Source organism: Maylandia zebra, linkage group LG1, assembly GCF_041146795.1.
Source record: "Maylandia zebra isolate NMK-2024a linkage group LG1, Mzebra_GT3a, whole genome shotgun sequence".
Lineage (NCBI taxonomy): Eukaryota > Metazoa > Chordata > Actinopteri > Cichliformes > Cichlidae > Maylandia > Maylandia zebra.
In genome coordinates this window covers 40,359,856-40,380,824 of record NC_135167.1, presented here as the reverse complement: position 1 = coordinate 40,380,824, position 20,969 = coordinate 40,359,856, and the positions used below count along the sequence as shown (strand labels likewise).

The following is a 20,969-nucleotide window of genomic DNA, read 5'->3' as shown; positions in this document are numbered from 1 at the left end:
TGGATTGGGTGTGATGAAGATTTCATAAGCTTTAGAGTACCAATCAAATATTCTGGAATTAGTCATGAGCCAATGTGCGATCTGTCACATACGGGGGAAGTCGAAGAACAAATTTTGTGTAGTCCAACCTTGGAGTAATGGAGCCGATGGACAACTTTAAATTGTATTCATTAATGTCAGCCGTTAACAGAGCAGGAATGAATTTTTGATAAGCATTTGTCCCACATTTATTCCGGTATTTCTATACCCAGTTCCTCCCTCCGGGCGTCTCTTATCCTCGTAGTCCGCGCCTCAACACTTTCATCAAACAAATGTACAACTGCAGAGATCCGATGTTTGGAGTAAGGACGGCTCAGGAGCACATTAAAGAAGTTGTGTTCATTCGGAATATCTCGATAATTCTTGATATTGGATTGCACAAAATGCCTAATTTGTAGGTAACGGTAAAAATGTGAATGCGTTAAAATGAAATTTTGCCCAAGCTGATAAAATGATGCAAATTTTCCAAATATATAAAGATCTTTGAATTTGATTAAGCCCTTCTCCCTCCAAACATGGTGGATTTATCACCCAGGGGAGGCAAAAGAGCATATCGGTGCCTGCACAGAGGAGTTTGACAATTCAAGGACACCTCTAATTGGTTTAAAATACGCACAGATTGTTTTGGAACAAACCCTAGTTTCTTAAAAACCTCAGCTTTCCCCACTCTGGAGAAAAGCAGGGCCTCTAAAGAGGAGTCCCTTACTACGTCAGCCTCCATTATAACCCAAAGGGGGGTGTTAGAATTACTAAGATCTGGGGATGTCTGGTGCCAGAAGGTCAACGCTCGTAGATTTGTCTATTCTAGGATTCTTGTTGTTCCATATGTAAGACGTGATAATCGAGTCCAATTCCTTAAAGAAAGAGGAAGTGAGATAAAGAGGAAGATTCTGGCAAAGATGCAAAAATCTAGGAAGAGAGACCATTTTTATGGAATTTATACGACCAATCGTGGATAAGGGAAGAATTTTCCATGACTCCATATTATGCTTTAATATGGATAAAAATAATTTGGGATCATTAGGGACAGTCAATCCAAGATATGTGAAATTGTCATTAACAGGTTTTAGATGAAGGCATATCCTGAAATTTTGCCAAATGAGGTGATCAAATTAAGATAAATCTTCTGCTCGCGATTTATCGACGACTGTTCACATTTTGGAGATCAAGTAACGATGGAGGTGATTTCAACTCATAGAGGACATTCAACATTAGGCCTGAGCAACACCAGATTATCTTACGCCAACATACCAGGAAAGAAATGACCAGTCGCCTCATTTCTTAACCTTGACAAGTTCACGTGTGTAGTTCACTTACACCACAAGGGGGCGACATTCATTCATACCTACAATCATAAAGCATGGATTTATTGACTGTTTTATTGAATCTTAGCCCGTGTTACATTCAAAGCAGGTTTCACATTTAACAGTTTACATACATTCGTTCACATACAGTGACTGACAACTGTGCACATTCATTTAACACAAATATATTCTTCTAGTAGCCTAAATCTTTGCAATGCATATAGATGATTTATCCGAGTATTCACACATAAAAACATCAGTCCTTCAACATGCATCGGATTCACTAACACTAGATTCAATTTTGCCTGAGTTACAGAGAAATTCTGTAGCGTGCAAAAAATCCACACGGAAATCACGTCACTGAGAAAAATAACCAAAAACTAAAATACAACTTAAAACAAACAATTAAAACATCGTCTCAAGAACAGGAACAGGAAATGTTAAATAGAAAAAAGTGAGCTTTTTCTTGATATGAGGCAAGATTTTATAAAAACTGAACAGTTTCACACAAAAAATAAATCCTTGTCCTGGTTAAGTCGACCTGCCTTGTAAATTCAAAAGAGATCTTATTAAATAAAAAATGTAAAAGATTAAAACGAGTGCGTGTAAGCAGGATGATTTGTTCAATCCATTCTTAAAGACATCGTTAATGTCAACTAATAAAACACACCCGCTGCCTTTATCACCGTTTTCAAAGCCCTGAGTTAAAACAGAAAAGTGGTTCCACAACCGACATTTAAAATCAAAGAATATTAACAGACACAAAACACAAAACTCCTAAAAACATCAGGAAATAAAAGGACCCTGAAACTCAAGCATCAACAGAAACAATTCAAATGTTTTCTTAAATTTCATATCAAGCAGCAGATGCATTAAAGGTTCCCGTGGACCTCAAGAGACAACCTCAGAGAACGTGTCTGTACCAAACTCTGCAGTTTCTGTGGTAGCTGCTTGCTTCTGTCGGCACAGGGGGGACGTGTTTGTATACCAGCCATTTATAAACTGCACTGAGACTCAAAGCTTTACACTTTACACCACTTTAAAGAAAAGCAGGTACCTCTTTGTCTTGTTCAGCAGGCAAACCTTTGCCAAAATGAGCGTATTTAATATTAAAGTAAATAAGAAGAGCTAGCTTCACAGCATTAGCCTAAGTCCACCGGCGATTTATCTTATTCCATTTCCTCTATAATTATTACAGAACTGTAGCTCATGGGGCTGAAAGGTGCTTTACGCCTGCAGTCTTTCAATTCGCCAGCAGGGGGTGAAAACGAGTCCAATCATGTAGACGTCTGAATCATCTGAAAACAACGCTCTGTTCCGTTGATATGTGAGCTCAGCCAACTCTTTCCTGATGAGTTTACGGTCTTATTGAATAAAACACGATGTTCACTTTGGAAATAAAGGTCCCATCATTATGCTTTAGCTTGGAGCCATCTTGGGTTAAGGTGCTACTGTAAGACTGTGAGGTATCCCCCTGTGTCTCAGTCACATCTGCGACACGCTCGCGACGTTTGGTTTTAGGCTGCGGTAAAAACACGACTCAAATACTGAGGTAAACATTAAAAATCTCAAACTGCTTTCCAAGGATTCTTACACTCTCCTACTTTCACGATGTCTTTGGCGATAACTGTCCGGCTAAACCAGCTGCAAGTTAAGGCGTCTTCAGTTACTCCACCACCTTCAGCTCAGGCTCGAGCTCCGCCCGGCTGCTCAGAGAGCAGATCTCCACAGGCCTGTTTATGCTGGCGCCCTCCTCCGGAGTGACCAGTGGATCCTTCCCGAGACTAACTTTCCTTTTTTGCCACATGTGGAGCGATCCGAGAATCATGATGCAGATGCACAAGGCCAGCATGAGTGAAACACCTACGAGCTCACCGTAGTAACTCTTCTCCTTCGGAGTCACGTCGTCGAGCTGCACTCCGTACTGTGTGTCAGAACTACTGCTCTGAAGGTTCCTGTTTGTTCCGCGATGTTCTTTGGAGGTCACCTTGCCCGTAGGACTGGTTGTAAATCCATTCTTTCTGTCATCGGTGGTGTATTCATTGGTGTGTATGAGCCGTGTCGGAGACATTGTTGGATCGTCGGTAACAATGCTCTCGTAGGTCTCGTCCGGCCCTGCAGTTTCATGGGTTCTTGGGGTCAAGTTAGAGCGCATCAGCTGTACGTCATAGCTTTCAACTACTTGTTTGTACCCGGCTTCCTCTGCCTCACAGCGGTAGACCCCTGAAGTGTCGTTAGTGACGACGAAGCTGAGACTGCCGTCATCTGATTGGATGAAGAGCTTCTCTGACTGAGGGAAGGCCCAGGTCAGAGTGGCCAAGTTGGAAGGTGTCAGACACGAAAGCCTCACCACTTCATTCATGTGAGCGCGGACCACTGCAGGCAGCAATGTTACAGCATCAAGGTTAAAACTCTGAGCTTGTTTCCAGAATACGTTCAACAGAATTTCTCAGTCTCCGTATCTGCCAACAGATTTGTACATCACCTGTGATCTTCTCGGCCTCGGTTTGCCCCTGACATTTGTCGTCCACATTACTGTCTTCCAGGTTCTGAACCCTGAAAAGGAAAACAACATTGTGTGTGAACCTTTAGCTTCTCACGACAACAAAAAATCCTCGAACATTTTTTACATCTTCATGTTTTGCAGATTGTCCGTTGGTTGTAGAGCTGTTGGCCCTTTGCTTCCACATTCATCCTTTCACAGGACATGCTCCACCTGCAGCTTTAAGCATGGTCGAAGCTCCAGCTCACCCATTCATCACCTAATTTAATGTCCCCACATTAAATAAAGCCCTCTTTCTCAGGTGGTTGCAGCTTTGTTAAATTAGAGAATGTATTGCTTTTGTGCAGTTTCTTTAAATGTGTACAATGACAATAAAGGGCTATTCTATTTTACTCTAGTCCTAAAATAAACACAGGTGATAGTTTTCGAGCTGCAGCGACGTGTACATTTTGATGGTCTACGTGTCAGAAACACCAGAGAGTATCTGCTATATGTGGCATCACTCTCAGCGCTGCAAAGACAACTCCGATGAATGAATAGCGACAATTACAATTATTACAACAACGGTTGCCAGAGTCCTGCGGCTGAATTGTTGCTGAAATAATTTTAACTAAAATCAGGGTTTCAGAAATGTTAGTGTTATTTATCCAGGGCTGAAAAGCCGGCGATGGTTTCATCTAAAGCATCTAATCATTTCAAGACTCATTTCTTAAAGTGTAGTAGATAAAAAGACAAATATCAATCAGGAATCTTAAAGAAAGCTGATGGTTTGTTTTGTATGTGCAGGTCACATCTGTTCTGGACTATCTCAGAGTGAGTTTTACTTACATGTCCTCATGACCACCATGCACACGGGCACAGGCCCTGCTAGCGCGGCTCCATCCACACAGAGGATCTCTGGCCAGGAGACACTGACTGCAGGTTGTGTAGGTCGAGCAGTTGGCCACGGGTACGGCAGTCACGCCTTCAGATGTCCCCACATAGAGGACTCCCTGCAGGAGCAGAGAAACAGTCAGCCGGACGAATGCGAATCTGACAGATCTCTCAGGTTTCAGAGCGCAGGTGTTCAAATCTGTGAGACGCAGTCGTCCTGTACACATCTCTACCTGCACCCGCGTGAAGGCTCGTGCGTCCCAGTAGTTCTCTAAGATTAACTTTTGATCTTTTTATTTTTTGGGTGCGAGTCAAAAACATTTGAATGTGAACAGGATGCTTTGTTTGCTGATCAGTCAATGAATTGTGCAGTTTACCTTGGAGGTGGAGAGGACCACGCTTTGGACCGTCTGAGGCTGGGCGAAGAGCTGAATCTCCTCAATGACCCAAGGACCCTGATCAAGCAAAACCACTTTGTGGAGAAATCCAGACTCTTGGACAGTAGAGAGAAGCGATAAGTCGTTTTAAGTCATGCAAGAACCACAACTACCCTTCAAAGCTCGTTACTACAAGCAGGATGTGACCGTTTACATCACTGAACTATCATTTTGATCACATGTCCATGCACTGACTGCTTGGGCTCGTCTATGTTCACAGTCTCACCTGTGATGAGGAAGAGGAGGGTATGCTGTTCATCGTTGGCTGCGCGTGCTCTCATCACAGCCACGCGACTGTACTGCTGCTCCGATGAGACGACGACCGGACCTTTGTCGACAGGCGTCACAGGGTTTGTGGTCAGGAAACTCTTCTTCACTTCCCCCAAAACAGCGTCAGTAGAATTGCCAAGTCCACACTGTCAGGAGAACATAGAGGGTCAAACAGTAAGATCTGGAAACACAGCTCGTTTTATGACAAACGGCATTAAATCATTTTTGTTTTTATGGCATTTTCTGCTGCATCTTATTCTCCTCGAGCGGGTTAATGAAGAAACGTTTTTAGTAAAGTGCAGATGGAAACTTGAAAGGTGCTTACAGTATGTCTGACATAAATTAGCAAATCTATCTTTGATTTTACGATTGCTTTGAGGATTCAGGAAGTCTAGAAAGAAATGAACCCCCCCACCGTTCCCAGGTAGCTGTGTGTTTCCTGTTGCGTACTCCACTGGTGGGTCCCCGTTACGAAGGTCCTGTAGCTCCCCTTGAACACGTCTTTGATGCCCTCAAGTCTGAAGACACAAACTGCAGACTCTGGACCTCTGGACCTGAAATAAACCAGATTGCAGCGGTTACCTCGACGTCCTTAAGACAGATTTGAGACGTCCTGACTTGAACAGGTACGTTTAGAAACAGAGCTAACGTGCTAAAGTTGTGGGTTTGTTTTATTTGAGTCAACAATGATTGGCCTAAAACCAGGACATACACGAGATCCTGCTGAATTTGATGGTTCTGTTGCTTTCGCTGCCATGGTTACCAAATATCCCATACATTAAAGGAAAATGTGCCCAAAGACGCAGTTCAAGAAAGAATCTCATGTCAGCCCAGCGATGATCCAGTGAAGACTCCTCTGATCTTCCACTGTTTATTTTAACGTGACTGTCTCTTAAAAACTTGGTTTATTGAAATTGTCTCACGCATGAACATAAAGACGGCACAAATTTGCTCTTGTACACTAAATCTCTCAGCTGTGAAGGGGGTCTCTGGGGTATCGGGCCCCCTGGGACAGGCAGGAAGGGACCATTTTTCTTTTTCTGCTACTAGTTTGTGTTTGTCGACCATGGAGCCATGCCACCCTGGCTCATGTGGTTTTCATCGCTCAGTCCCAAATAAGTAATTGGCAGAACCACAGCATGGAAAACGCTTTGTAAGAGCAGCCACCAATCACTCATCTGAACATCCAAGCTGGGAAATTCGGGGGTTGACCCTCAGCTGTTTATTTGGCAGTAACTAGATGTAAAATGGCTTTAATAAAAAATGTGACAGTTAAAACATTTAAGACCAGAACAATCCAAACATCATCCCTCTTATTTCCTGTTTACCTACCACTGAGTCGTGAAGACACCGTAGAACAGAGTGTCAGCAATGTCGCCGCCCTCTGGTGGCGGGAGGGTGAACACATCCTGGAGAATATTGAAGGGAAGCTGTTTCTCAAACTGACAGAGCAGAGTGGCTTTGGTAAAGGACGTCCATTTCTTCTGCAGAGTCCTCACTCCACCAACATCATCCTGTAAAACCAGCACAGAACAATCCTTCATGTAATATTAATGGTAATACGCACATTCACATTATGCGCTCTCGCTGTTTGCTGTCACCTTGCAGACTTGAGCCACCCGAGCGGTTTTCAGATCCTCTACGTAACTGAACTCTTTTCCAACTTCACTAAAGAAGAAGTAGAGTTTCCCCTCTGCTGGGTCCAGTGATGAGCTGACAAATGTAGGCTCTGAAATACAGAAGTGCAGGAAGTGAGTACAGAACAGAGTCTGTGCCATGTGGTCTGAATACATCTGGAGCGTACAAAGTACTCAGCTGACAGACCGATGGGTGGAGAAAGAGTCAACACATAATATGATGTGTTTATGTGCAGCAGACATAACTTTTTAAAACGACAAAGACACTGCGACGTCTAAGACAAAGAGGAAATGAGCAGCTGGAGACAGAACGCAGGGAATTCTGCAGACCTCACAGCTGTGGTTTGGTTGAAAGTATTTGAGCTGACACAAACATGTCTGATCCATGTTTACGAGGTTTTTGTGGTTTTTCCATGTCAGTGTTTTAAAGAACAGTAGTTATGACCAACATCTAAGTGTTGGCAGAGTCACTGCCTCGATGTGTAAGACGCTGATTCACATCGAGGCTACTGCAGCAGGTTATGGGAAGCTTTTTCTGCTTCTTCATTAATAAAAATGTAGTTTAAATGTCAGGAACACGTCTCTTGAGTTACTTCACAACAACCTCATCACAGGAATATCCGAGCTTTAGTAGGCGGACCTAATAATTGAGGATTTTGCTTGTGGATGCTCAGGAGGAGCAGCAGCTCCAACAAAGACGCAGAGTAGCTTTGAACCGGACAGAACCTTTGCTGTTTCGGACCCCATAGACCCAACCTCCAAGGGCCAAGAAGAGTTTGTCCATTTGTACAAAACCTGGCACTGAATGTGCAACGATTTATATTTGCCACTAAGGCTTTGGCCTCCCTGCCCTACCATGCCCATGCAGGATGCTGCAGCATAAACACTGTGCCCTGGCTGACATTGGTCAGCTGGATGTGTAGAAGAGTGACGTCCTTCATCCTGGTCTTTAGTGGCACCAAATGTTATATGTGGAACCTGTTTAAACAGGAACAATGAAGAGACACCTAGGCTCCGGTAACTGGACAGGTGCTTTGGTTTGTGCGTCGAGTGGACAGTTTTACTGAGATGCTGACGAAGACTCAGATATGAGAAGATGAGACCTGAACACCAGTGTGGATGACTCCAGTCCCATCTTTGCACAGTTCTGAGTCCAGGATAGATTATAAAGCTACTTTTTTTAACATATTAAAGATCGGACACCCCAATCATTACACTGCATATGTCAACTGCACTCCAACTTGAGGCTGGAAACCAAGGCCTGAGTTTCACCTGCTCAAAAACTAAAGTAATGCCACACACGTGGCTTTTTTAAATAATTCTCTTTCACCACCTTGAGTTTGGGGGTGTGACAGGACTCCTACGCGTGCTCCTATATTAGTGGTGGTTTCAGCGGTGAGACGTATCACATTATCACAGATATGCATTTAGGTGTGTGAGACAGATGTCAGTAATTATTTTTACCATTTGTGGCCAACAGCCCACATTCGATGACACTGATGCAGATCCATGAGTGTGATATGGACTAAAGCGTGATGCAGTTACAGCCACACGTGGGGACATCTACCAAACATCAGGGTAACAGCAGAAGCTTACACATAACACTACACTTAGATTAGTCCTTCTTTAAATATATGCGTTTTCTGCTTTCTTTGCTTGATGAGCTAAGAGGTGAAAAAGGGGCGGAGCAAGCCTATATGTAGACCTGCAAAGTGGGTCATACCACAACTCTGGGTCATCGGGGGGAAATGGAATTTGTTACGCTAGTTTCAGTCCGGTTCTTGTGTGTTTGTGATGCCATATTTTAGGGTTTTTCATTTGCCTGAAATTGCAGTGAAATTCAGGTGTAAAGCAGAAAAGTCCAGTTTGTTCTTTTAGTTTCTGCACCCATTAGTTTCTTTGTGACAAAGCTTTTTACAGCTTGATTTATCCTGATCATGTTCGCTCACCTTCCAGTAGGCGGATCGACGTCTCCAGGCTGACGTCTGGACGGCCGTCTTTGCTGAAGTATCGCAAAATCTGTGGTTTGATTCCTCTGAAGTCGGTTTTTGTGGCTGTGAACAGCTCGCCGTCTGCACATAAATAAACAGGAGAGCTCCGGGTGTTTGTTTTAAAGCACATATTAACGTGAGAACATACAACAAATGCTGCTCTGCTTTGGTCAAATAACAACACAGTACACATTATGTACTGTGTATTATTCATGTGTGCCAACTCGCACATCAGTGTTAATATTCCTCGCATTAGCGATCGTAGTAACCAGTGTGTCGTGAAAACAGCCGTACATCTGATACATTTTTAAATATATTTTTGGCTCTTTTATTAGATTGATGCAGTGCATGCAGGAGATAACACAGTACGCGCTGCTGTGCACAGGGAAGGAAATGACGCTCCGTGTCAGAGAGTAAACCCTGCTGCTGTTTGGTTTGTGGGTCACAGCCAGTGACACCATGCCACCCACAGATGCTGTGCTTCATATGAAATTCTCTCATGCAACTGTGGTTTGTGCAAAAGGTGAAACAAAACTTTTTTTATTGCAACTGACATCCAACGTGAATCAGATAGTTTTCCACTTGTTTTTGAAAGCATTGCATCCTACACATTAAAGGTCACAAAGTTAAGGCTACAGATTTCTCCACTGAAACTTATATTGCAACAAAAACACAAGAAAATATGGAAATTAAGTGAGAAATAACGTTTCATTTATAATGTAATTAAAGCTAAACTTTTGGCTCAAACTGAATACTCCATTACTGCATTTTTATTTTAAAAAAAGAACCGAAGTAAAACTGTGACTGAAACTTAATAAAAGCTAAACATTCACTCTCAGTTACTCTGAAACTAAACTGAAATGTGTAAAAAAAAAAAAAAAACTCTGGAAAGAACTGAAACTAAACTTCTGCAAAACAAAAGGAAGATAAAAAACAAAATAATGAAAAGTAGTTTAAATTCAGATTCAAATTTTGCAGCACTCCTCATCCCCAAAATATCAACTCTGCAAAGATTCTTGCTGAGTTACGTGCAAACAGCTTGAGGTTTGACCACTTTATCGCTGAATGCGAGCCCAGCGGAAAGTTGCAACTCAGCACACTGACCTGCGATGACGACGGCGCTCCTCTCGAAGGGGCTGAACGGACAGCGACCTTTAGCGCTGACTTTTTTGACAATGGAGAAGCTTTGGGTGTCCTGATGAAGACAAACAAAAGCTCAGCTGAACATCCAACTGTGTCTGAGCTGTTAGGAAGCATTTATATAGGACATAAGATTTTTCTCATCTGGTTAATAGACTTGGTTGAAGCTGACAGCATGTATGAACTTACGATGTACGCTTCTTGGGGGCTGTAAGCGTAGCTGCCACAGGTGTAGAGATGGGTGGAGTTTAGAGGTTGCAACACGTGGATAAAGTTTGGACATTCATTCTGCAAAACAACAGAAACTGAATAAAATCTCTACATTTTTCCTTTACGTCCTCTCCCATACGTACTCCTGTTGACTCCTCCGCAGCTTTAAACAGTACGAAGCTCTTCTGGTTAAAATATCTCAAAGTTTTATCTTTGGTGGGTGTTCTTGCTTTTTTATATCCAGCTACATTAGGGCCAGGTAGAAAAGGGAGGGACCAACGTGGAGTGAAGCGATGTGGTCCAGGAATCGGGGTTTCAATTCTCTGCAGCGTTAAATACATTTGGATTGTTCCTTACTGGTGAAAATTCACCATACAGTGAAAAGAAAAAGTATTCATATTCATACACAATTGCTGCTGTGTGTGGATTTTATATTTACCATTAAATCCTTTCCTTTCCCCGTGCAATCCGATGTCTCTTTATCAGACGGACTCCACTGCACCTGAACAAAACACAGACGAACTGTTGGGCATCACGGGACCTCAGCAGTAAAAGTAATAATATTTCAGTAAAATTCAAACAGTTTCTTCTGAGCACCTTCTTGTTCAGTCTGATGACATCACTCTGGTTAACGTCCAGTGACAGGATGGCGTTTTGTGCACCAACGTAAAGAGTGGAGCTGTCGCTGCTCAGCAGCAGAGCGGTGGTGTTGTGGAGGTCACCGTGGCCAAAGTGGAGCAGAGGTCTCTCCGTGGAGTCTGGACACAAACACACAGAAACCACAGCAGCTGTTACCGTCTGAGGAAACTCCAGGTTGCACAGGAGCTGGACTCAAGACGACACTCGGGGCTGGATGCACAGCAGATTCAAAGAGAAATCTAACCTGAGGATCTCAGCAAACACTTGGAGGAAGCTAATATTAAGCAAACATAAGGGCCTTGCTCTACAAGCTCACACGCAGGGTGATTCAGGCGCAGCGTGTCTGAGCCGTGTGTGGGAAAACGCTCTGTAACCTTTAAGGACGCCGCAGAAGGGTCATTACACGGGGCGGGTCAATTTAAAGAGATACGTTTAGATAAGTGTTAGTCAGAAGTGCAAACAGAGCAAAGAAAGCAAGTTTATCAAACATGAAAACATCGAAACAAAGTTCCTGCGATTTCTTTTGAAGTTTTACAGCTTCGCTCTGCGCTGTGGCTTCTGCTGAGCTTATCTTCAGACAGGGATAAATAAAGACGGAGACTACAACAGGAGGTGAGAGGACGCAGCTCAGCGAGCACCCGCAACATGTCGTGCACTTCACTCACCAGCTGACCGGCACAGAGACAGCAGCACTGCCTGTTTGTGAGGCTGCAGGTTTGGAGAGGATGTGGTTCAGAGCTGCAGAGAAACTCTCCACATATGAACGATAAGATTTAAAAATAAGAAACATCTCAGCAGCAGATTTCTCAGTAGACTTGTTTACAGTGTCTCAGTCGCACTGCTGCCATCTCTGCAATATTTCTGATCACGTGACATTTTATTGATTTACTCCTTTAAGCTTGAGTAAAGATGGCCCCTTCTTACTGACGCGACTCACTTGTACTGCTTTTTGCTCGTTAGAGTTTTGAATGTTACATCTGAACGCTTTTAAGAACTTAACAGGAAGCTGGCTCAGTACTTCCTGCGCTTCCTGGCTATTATTTATGAATGCAGATATATTTGTGCAAAGGCTACGTCCACACATAAACGCCAAAAACGAAGGAAAACGCTGCCAGAAACATACCATGCAACAGGTGGCGATATATTCCTAACCTGTAGAAATGTTGGCCAATCAGAAACAGTAAAACAAGTAAACAAAGATGGCGCATAGAAGCAGCACTGAGTCGTTTAAACGCTGCAGAGAGTAAAATTAACAGTATTGTAGAAATTCATTTCACCGAAACAATAACGTGGCGCACAGCGTGACGTCAAAAAAGGCGCACACCTTTGACGCTGCGTTTTCTGCGTTTTCCTCGTCCGCACGTAAACGTGAAAACAGTTTTTTTAAATCTCCATCCTGGCAGGAGTTTTTAAAAATCTGTTTTCAGTGACCGAAAACGCCGTTTACGTGTGGAAGAAAGCTGCGAACGCATCAGAAAAATCGGCTTTTTCAAAAATACGCGTGTAGGCGTGGACGTAGCCGAAGACAATAAAACGTAAAGTCGCCATCAGCTAACGGGACCCTCGTTTGCGTCGCAGACTTTTAGCCTAACAGGGTGACCATATTTGGATTTCCAAAGGCACGAAGAGCTTTAATACTATTGTTTGCTTAAAGAAAACGTTAACACACCTAAACAATGCTTTCTCTGTGCGGTTAATGAATAAAAACTGTCATGTAGGCTTTTTGCTCAACAATTGCAAAAAAAGAGGCCGGTTGGGGACGTACTTTTAGCTTGCATGCAACCAAAGCATGACTCACACTCGCAATGTAACGAGCAACCAGAAATCTTACCAGATATTTCAATCTTTTCACAGAGATTAGTTTGATACCAACAACTCAAATAAAATAACTGAACAGCAAACTGCCAGGAGCCACTGAAGGTCATAAAACCTGAAAATTATCTGAAAGCTGGAGGATTTGAGAATCTGTGACATACAAAATAAGGAAATGTTTCTGTCAGCAGAGAACCTGAAGCAGTGACCACGTTAACTTTGTACTGAAACAGCCGTCCGACGATCGACCCACCGGAGGCTTGTTCACCTCAAACGTGCCTGATCGATGACGTCACCTTCACAGGATATTCACTAAAACATCAACGCAAAACCACAGATGTGTGTCCATTCTGTGTTTCAAGAGAAATATAAAGAAATGAGGGGCAGCTCAAAGACTTTTGCACAGTACTGGGGTGAAAATGTGAGCGCTGATGAATTCCTGCAACCTTTCACAGGTTTTTAAGGACTCTGCACCCACTGAACTTGTTTTTAATAGTTCAGCACGTGTGCTTTTTTAATTGTTTTTGTTTGTTTGTTTGTTTTTTGTTGTTAGAATCTGAATGCTTGAAAGTAATAAGAAGCATCAGAAAAAAGAAAAAGTGTCCGATTTTATTCTGACCGAAGAGGGACGGTCTGAAACTGCTCAGTGGAGCCACTTCAGGACCAAAAGAATGCTCATCATCTGAACACCAACAGATCAAACTGACAGAAAAGCGTCTCCTAATCACAAACACCAGACTCCGATCAGCAGAAGTCCTGTCAGAGGAAGTTTGTCTGGTCTCAGAGGACGAGGAGCGCCGGTGAACAGCTTTCCAAGAAGCGCCGCTCAGGGCAGCTCAGACATGTCGCAATTCACAGCGAAGGACAGAAAAGTGAAGCGAATCCTTGCTGAGGATCAGTGACGGCAACAAAACGCCTCTCACTGTTTTCTGCTTTTGTTCGCTGTTCCCTTCACAGCTTCTTCCTTTGTGTTTTCCCTCGACTTCTCTCTTCTTTAACTAAATCTGCTTTTTGTTTGAAGCCTCACTCTAGCTCATAACCTGGTGAAAATATAAACCCTCTCATTATCACACATGCCACAGAGTGGTTGATTATGGTTTTTAATATATATATACGTTTCCCCATGACAGCGACCGCGAGAACATGCAGTCATCTCAGCCTCAGCTGACCTCATTTTGTTGTGATAGAAGAACTAAATAAACCAGATCCGAGTTCTGAGTTGATCCGATTGTTGGAGCAGTCGCAGAGAGGCCTGGCAGGATCAGTTCAAACAACTTGATCACCTGGAGGAGGGGTGGGCAACTCCAGGCGTCAGGTTTTAGGTGTTTCAGCTGATTTAAACGGCTGAATGAGCTCCTCAACATGTCCTGAAGTTCTCCAGAGGCCTGGTAATGAACTAATCATGAGATTCAGGTGTGCTGACCCAGGGTGATCTCAAACCTGCAGCATGTTGTAACTTGGAGACTGTTGACAGGTGACTTCATTAAATTTAGTAAAGTGGCTTATCGAGTTTCACAGTTTGAAACATTAATGCTTGGCAGTGAAATCTTCCTTAAATCTTGCTAAACTGTGTCTTATACGCAGTTCTGGTTTCATCACAACTTACTTCTGCTTTCCAATCTCACCGCAGGCATGAATGAACGTCTGTTACCATAGTTACGCTGACTCAGACTGGTTTTTATGGGTTTTTATGTGTCACTAAATGCCCGCATGAATAACGATCTGATGGCCACAAAAGTCCCGAAAACACTAAGACGAACGGCTTGATGTGAGGTGTGCTGCAGTTTTAGGAGCCAGCGTGCGCTGACAGATTTATGATGTCATAGTATCCCCCGCCGTCCTCTCCAGCATTCACAGCAGAGCGTTTAAACACACCTCATCTAATCAAAGACATTAAAGAGCCGCTGAAGGAGTCCTGAGTGGAAAACTAGAGAATTCTGCAGCAGTTCTGCAAAGAGCCAATCAGCAGCCTGACCGGGAAACTCATGAGCCAATGGCGTGGCTGCAGCGATGCACCCCACACGGTCACAGGTGTGTGTTGGCAGAGAGAGGAAAGATGTTTAATGTGCTCATCCACTGATTGCTGTGCCGTCGTCCTCGTTGATCTGCTCTCCTCTGATTCGGTGTTGGTGCTGAGTCCAGCGCTTGGTTTCTGCTCTTCGTTTTTCTCGGGCTCCCTTGTTTGTGTTTGACCTTTATAACTAATTTGTTGCACATTCAAAAGTTTCTTAAAGTGCAGCATTGCTCCAAGGTTTTGAATATGGATTCAGGAGCTTAACAGATGTACAAAAGTTTTCTCACCAACCTTTTCTCAGCGTGCTTTAATTAGCTGTTTGTTGTTGTTGTTTCAAGCTCTGGGGGGAGATGTGAGAGACTTTCATCACGTCGTCACTGTGGCTGCGTGAGGCTGTGTGAAACACGGCGCTAGCCACCATAACCAGAACCATAACCATGTGAAAAGGCTGTCAAAGTCGCAGGCTTTTGAAACTGGCCGAGCGTGAGACAGAAGAGACTGATACAGGCCGGACGAGCCAGCCATCGGTGAACTGCAGCCAGTCTGGAGAGGCTGGAAGATGATCTAGCAAATGAGAAAGTCACCATACCTTGCTGCTGCGCACCAAGCAACACTGTAAAGGAAGAACTTCTGGACAGACTCCAGGGTTGTACTTGGGTACATCAACAACATGTGTATATATATATATATGTATATATATATACTGTATATATATATATATATATATATATATATATATATATATATATATATATATATATATATATATATATATATACATATATATATATATATATAGGAAGTGTATTGTTGCTCTCAGAGGCTGTTTAAGACAACGACTACATCCTTTACTGAATAAAGGCTTCATGCACAGATTATTCTGTTTCCATTTTGTAAAAAGCCTCAGGCTTTAAGGTCATTCTGAGTTTAGAAATCATCAGTGTTACATTTCTCTTTTTTGTGTAAATGGCCTTTAAATGGTCAGACATATTTGAGATATATTTTCACATATATTTGTTTTAAAAAGTTTCTGCTTCAGTTTAAAGTAGGAAAAAGGAGAAGCAGAAAGAAACGCATGTTACCTGTTAACAAGAAGCTGGCTGGCAGTGGCACGAGCTTCATCCATCCTTTAATAAGTGATAGCAAACTGTTGTTTAACAGAGTTTATGTGGAGCTGTAAACTAGTGAGATGATATAGTGACGCTTTCACCTGCTTGTGACTGTTTAAGCTAATGTTGGAGCTCTTTGTTCTCTTACACACAGGTGTTAATTGGCCGCTCTGGGATATAATAAATTTACCAATAAATCGATTAACCAAAGCTAGTGGTTTACTTGATGCCATTGCTCAACTCGATAAAGGCCCAACTTCTTTTCTGAAATGGAGAAGTGACTGTTGCACCAAGCTCTGAGTGCAGGCCTCCTGCTGAAGGTGCCGGGGGTCGTTTTGCACCCACACTGCTGTTACTGAGACTCGGAAGCTGTCGTGTGCCGTTCAGCCCGACGCTTCTCTCCGCAAACTTAGCCTGTCTCCAACTTCTGGAGCCTGACAGGATGCTGTCACGTCTGTCATCCTGCCTGTCAGCAGCAGTGTTAACTTACGTGACTGGTTCCAGTGAGCTGGAGCTGGCGGAGGTGCGAGTCTGTCCTCCAGCAGCTGTGTTTTTACACTGAAGGTGACAGAGGCTGCTCCCGATGGGGTTTGCATCATTTACATATGAATCAGAAGCAAAGAATGGAGAATGATGAAGTTCGCTCGGATTACGGGTTTGGGTGGGAGAATCTGGAAGTGCGGAGGTTCCCGCGAGAGTTGATGATGAATCCCAGCTGCTTCGATCCCACTGCTGTAAACACGTATACACGTTTCCAGCGTGCGAAGCCAAACGATTGCACAAACTCTCCTGGAAAACTCGCGGCCACAGCTGCAGCCTACAGAAAGCGATAGCTCTGAAAGTCCGTCCAGCTGACACAACATCTGGCACGACTCCTCTGTGCGTCCACGCCCCGCACAGCACAGCTTTGACCCGGCTGCATGTGACTGCACAACAGAAAAACACTGTGTGGACCGAGTTGGTGTCAGAAACGTGAAATACATCAGTTTGCACGCAGCGTGGGTGAAGTGCGGCGCCGGTGTAAGACAACGAAGGATTATTCCGCAGTGCGCGCTGGTGCGTTAATGTTTGCAACATGCAGCTATGTGTGAAATCTTTCCTGTTAGATCATTTTCCTGTTTTCAGACAAACTCGTCATATTCACGAGTCTCAGCTGAACATGTGACCGAACTCTGTTTCACAAGCTCGGAATGAGGACAGATCCCCGGGGAAGTGAACGCATCACAGCAGATATTACAAAGATAAGACCTTAGATGGTTCGTGCAAAGCGCCATCAGGCCGAACAGACGCATCTCTGCCGTGCAGGCGGACAGAAAATCAGCTGACTTTGAAGCAACAAAAAAAGCTTTTACATTGTTTTTCCAAGACAAACAGATGTGAAAACATCACCTCTCACATCACAGTAATCATTATTAACCCCGCACTGAGAAAATCTGCTTTTGGGAGCAAAACTAAAAAACATCCAAAGATTTCATAAACTTTTTTCCCTTTAAAGAAAAAACAGAACCGTCCAATAAAAAAGGAGGGACGGAGACTCTGCGAGACTCAAGCACAAAATTAAAACAAAGCGTTGGACTTACTGAGAGCGAAGGAGATCCGCGGAGGAGAGAGGGAACCCTCGGAGCTCAACAGGAGGAGGAGGAGGAGGAGGACGGCTGGGAGAGCCATGATGGATGAGCTGGTGAAGGTGATGGAGCAGAGCTTTGTTAAACGTGCAGCTCGTCTGTCGCCTCTGCCGAGCTCTGAGTCAATGCGGCTCTGATCACTGAGCAACACGACCACAGCTTCCTCCTCGCAGCGGTCGGAGGTCAGAGGGAGGAGGGTGGAAGCTTCTCTGCACAGCCTCAGTGCTGGGCTGAGCTGGCTCGTGTCACGCTGTGCAGATAACACTTATTTTCACCAAAGACGCCAAAATGAGAGTCTCGTTTGTTCCTCTGAAAGCTGATCAGGAGACTTTGGTTTTCTCTTTGCTTCTCGTGTTCCTCTGCGGTGCTTCACCTTATTTCACATCCGCCCTCATCAACTCACTGCTTTTCCGTTTCACCCCATGGGGCACGCATGTACAGGAAGAAAAAGCATTGACCTACAAACCAGCGCGGTGGAGACGAGCGCTGAAGACCACTTCAACTAGTTTCTGCTCCAACGCGAAGAAGCCACCGAGCACAAGTGATGACCTTTAAAATGCAACTTACAACACTCACACGCCAATTTGTTAGTTACACCTGGTTTGAGTCCTTCCACCTTCAGACCTGCATTAATTCTTCATGGCAGAGATTCATCTAAACGCTGGAAACATCAGCAGAGCACCACGCAGCTGCTGCAGTGCTCTGCTGGGCAGGCGTCTGTTTGAGGTGCTGTGTGCTGGAAGCGCTCATCAGAAGATGTGCACACTGTGTGGTCTTCTGCTGCTATGGCCCATCATGCTGTGCATTCAGACATGCTCTTCTGCAGACCCGAGCTGTAACTTTGTTCCCATCAGCTCATTTTCTCCCAGAGAACCTCTGCTCACTGGATCTTTTTGACTTTTGTGGACCTTTCTGTGGAAACTCTACAAATGTTTACGAGGGCAAATCCCTCGTAAACAGATCAGCAGTGTCTGACTCCAGCTAACACGCCACACTCACCTGCTGCTCAGTTTGAACTTTATCATTTCCACATGGATGGAGTGGCTTCCATTAGATGTTTTCTTTCACGAGCAGTGGAACAGGTGTACCTAACAAAGTGGCGGGTGACTGTGAAGTCATGCGTGAAGCTTTGCGTTCACCATCTGATGTTGAAAACAGAGCCCTTCACGAGCTGAATCTGAGACTCGAGCGTGTGCTGGGAGGTAACACAGGAAGGAAATTCCTGCTTCCGAGCTCGTTTGTGTTGGACGGCAGTGATGCGGCTCGGGGAGGGAAGTCTCCGGTGGGACCCGAGCCCGCTGTAAGTGCTCTTTGCTTGGTTTTCCTGCGGCAGAGGCGAGAGAGAGACTTTCACAGTCTGCTGGACTCTTTAATGGACGTGAAGATCGATGTGAGGATGCTTTCAGTCAGACCGGGAGATGTTGTCTTGCTCCGAGGAACCGAGGAGTTCTATTAGAGTGGATGTGGTAGGAGAGGAGGCGGTGATGGACGGAGGTGGATGTGGGGGTTTACAAAGTTACAGGTCGCCGTGGAGACAAACATGGTAAATGGCCTGTATTTGTACAGCGCTTTACTAGTCCCTAAGGACCCCAAAGCACTTTACATATCCAGTCATCCACCCATTCACACACTGGTGATGGCAGCTACATTGTAGCCACAGCCAGCAGAGGCGAGGCTGCCGGACACTGGCGCCACCGGGCCCTCTGACCACCACCAGTAGGCAACGGCTGAAGCGTCTTGCCCAAGGACACAACGACCGAGACTGTCCAAGCCGGGGCTCGAACCGGCAACCTTCCGATTACAAGACAAACTCTTGAGCCACGATCGCCCCAACATGTGCAATACAAACAAATCTTAGGCTGTTTCCCCCATAATCTCTTTAACCCCTCATAATTACAGCAGCTCACGGCATCTGCAACATGATCAGTGTCATGGAGTGATTCCACACTCTGTAAATACTCTTAATATCAGCCAGTTTTCAGTCTGCAGCCAACATCTAATCTAACATCTGCAGGAAGTCTTCTGATGTCCGAGCATTACAGCTGTTTTTATTTATTTATTTGAGAGAGATTGAATCTGACTTTTTCGTCTTGTTTTCACATCCTCCATGAGACAGTTTATTTACAGTGGAGTTCATAATTCTGCAGAAAGTCTCCCGCGTCAGGAAAAGCGAGAGCTTTTGTTCCCCACGTTATTCAGATTCACTTCTACAAAGAAGTCAGACAAACAGACGCTGCTGTGAAATTCAGGGGAGACAGAAAAATCCCTCTGGAAACAAGAAAAAGTACAGACGACGAAGAAACAAACGAGCCAGAAACTGAGAAAGGAGAAGCTCGTCAGTGCCTGGACTTCACCTTCCTGCCTTTGAATGTGAGCTTGTTCTTTTTCTTGTTTTTATTCCCACACTTTTAAAGAAAGTGATCTGGATCAGCAGACCTCAGAGGTTTCATGACGTTTGGCTTCATAAACATTAACGAGGCTTCAGCGACCTGCAGGGCTGAGATTTATTTAAGGCTTAAAGTTTGCATTGCAAAGGGCGTGGCCTCTCTGAGTGACTCTGTTTGTGCTGTCCAAGCATTTTAATGTAATTATTATTGTAATGTACTAACAAGCAGTGACATTCAGGGATCTCTGCACTGATCAGCAGGAGTCAGTGTCTGCACCCTTTGTCCAGATGTGGTCACTCAAGTCCAAAACACTCGCAGTAAAGCTTCAAAGTGCAAAAACCAGTGGGTGACGTCACATGAGCGTCACCCACCCGTCGCCTACTGGTGGTGGTCAGAGGGCCCAGTGTCCTCTTTCATATACAGTCTATGTATATTGGGGGGCGACAGTGGCTCAGGGGGTTGGGAAGCACATCTGTAACCAGAAGGTTGCCGGTTCGATCCCCGGGCTCTCTGTCCTGGTCGTTGTGTCCTTGGGCAAGACACTTTACCTTTCTGCCTACTGGTGTTGGCCAGAGGGGCCGATGGCGCGATATGACAGCCTGGCCTCTGTCAGTCTGCCCCAGGGCAGCTGTGGCTACACCTGTAGCTGCCTCCACCAGTGTGTGAATGTGAGAGTGAATGAATAGTGGCATTGTAAAAGCGCTCTATAAATGCAATCCATTATTATTATTCTGTGTCGACAGTCCGTGGTTCCTGCGGTCGCGCAGGAGGCTTAGAGATGATCTGACCTCAGCGACACTTCCTGAGTTCAGGGTCTCAGGTCAAACTGAGAAAAGCAAAGTGCATTTTGTAGCTTCTGCTCGTTCTAGTGAAGCAGGAGGAATAACCAGGTTTTTCAGTCACTTGGTGCAGACCGAGTCACTCAAACCCGACGACAGCCCGAGGCTTCAGACTCGGGGTTTTACCCTCCATGCTTCTT

At 44.5% G+C, this 20,969-nt stretch overlaps 1 protein-coding gene across 1 annotated transcript; it reads right to left on the bottom strand.

The window, feature by feature from the left end:
- Positions 1–1,380: 1,380 nt before the first annotated feature.
- On the bottom strand, positions 1,381–20,962 carry LOC143419868 (semaphorin-4A-like). The gene is made up of 15 exons (XM_076887613.1): positions 20,956–20,962; positions 17,559–17,867; positions 11,002–11,162; positions 10,844–10,906; positions 10,384–10,482; positions 10,159–10,249; positions 9,013–9,135; positions 7,028–7,155; positions 6,759–6,940; positions 5,842–5,980; positions 5,383–5,572; positions 5,097–5,212; positions 4,675–4,838; positions 3,829–3,899; positions 1,381–3,719 (listed from the first exon to the last, which is right to left on the bottom strand). The coding sequence occupies exons 1-15, from the start codon at positions 20,960–20,962 to the stop codon at positions 3,010–3,012; spliced, it is 2,553 nt and encodes an 850-aa protein (XP_076743728.1). The 3' UTR covers positions 1,381–3,009.
- Positions 20,963–20,969: the final 7 nt, after the last annotated feature.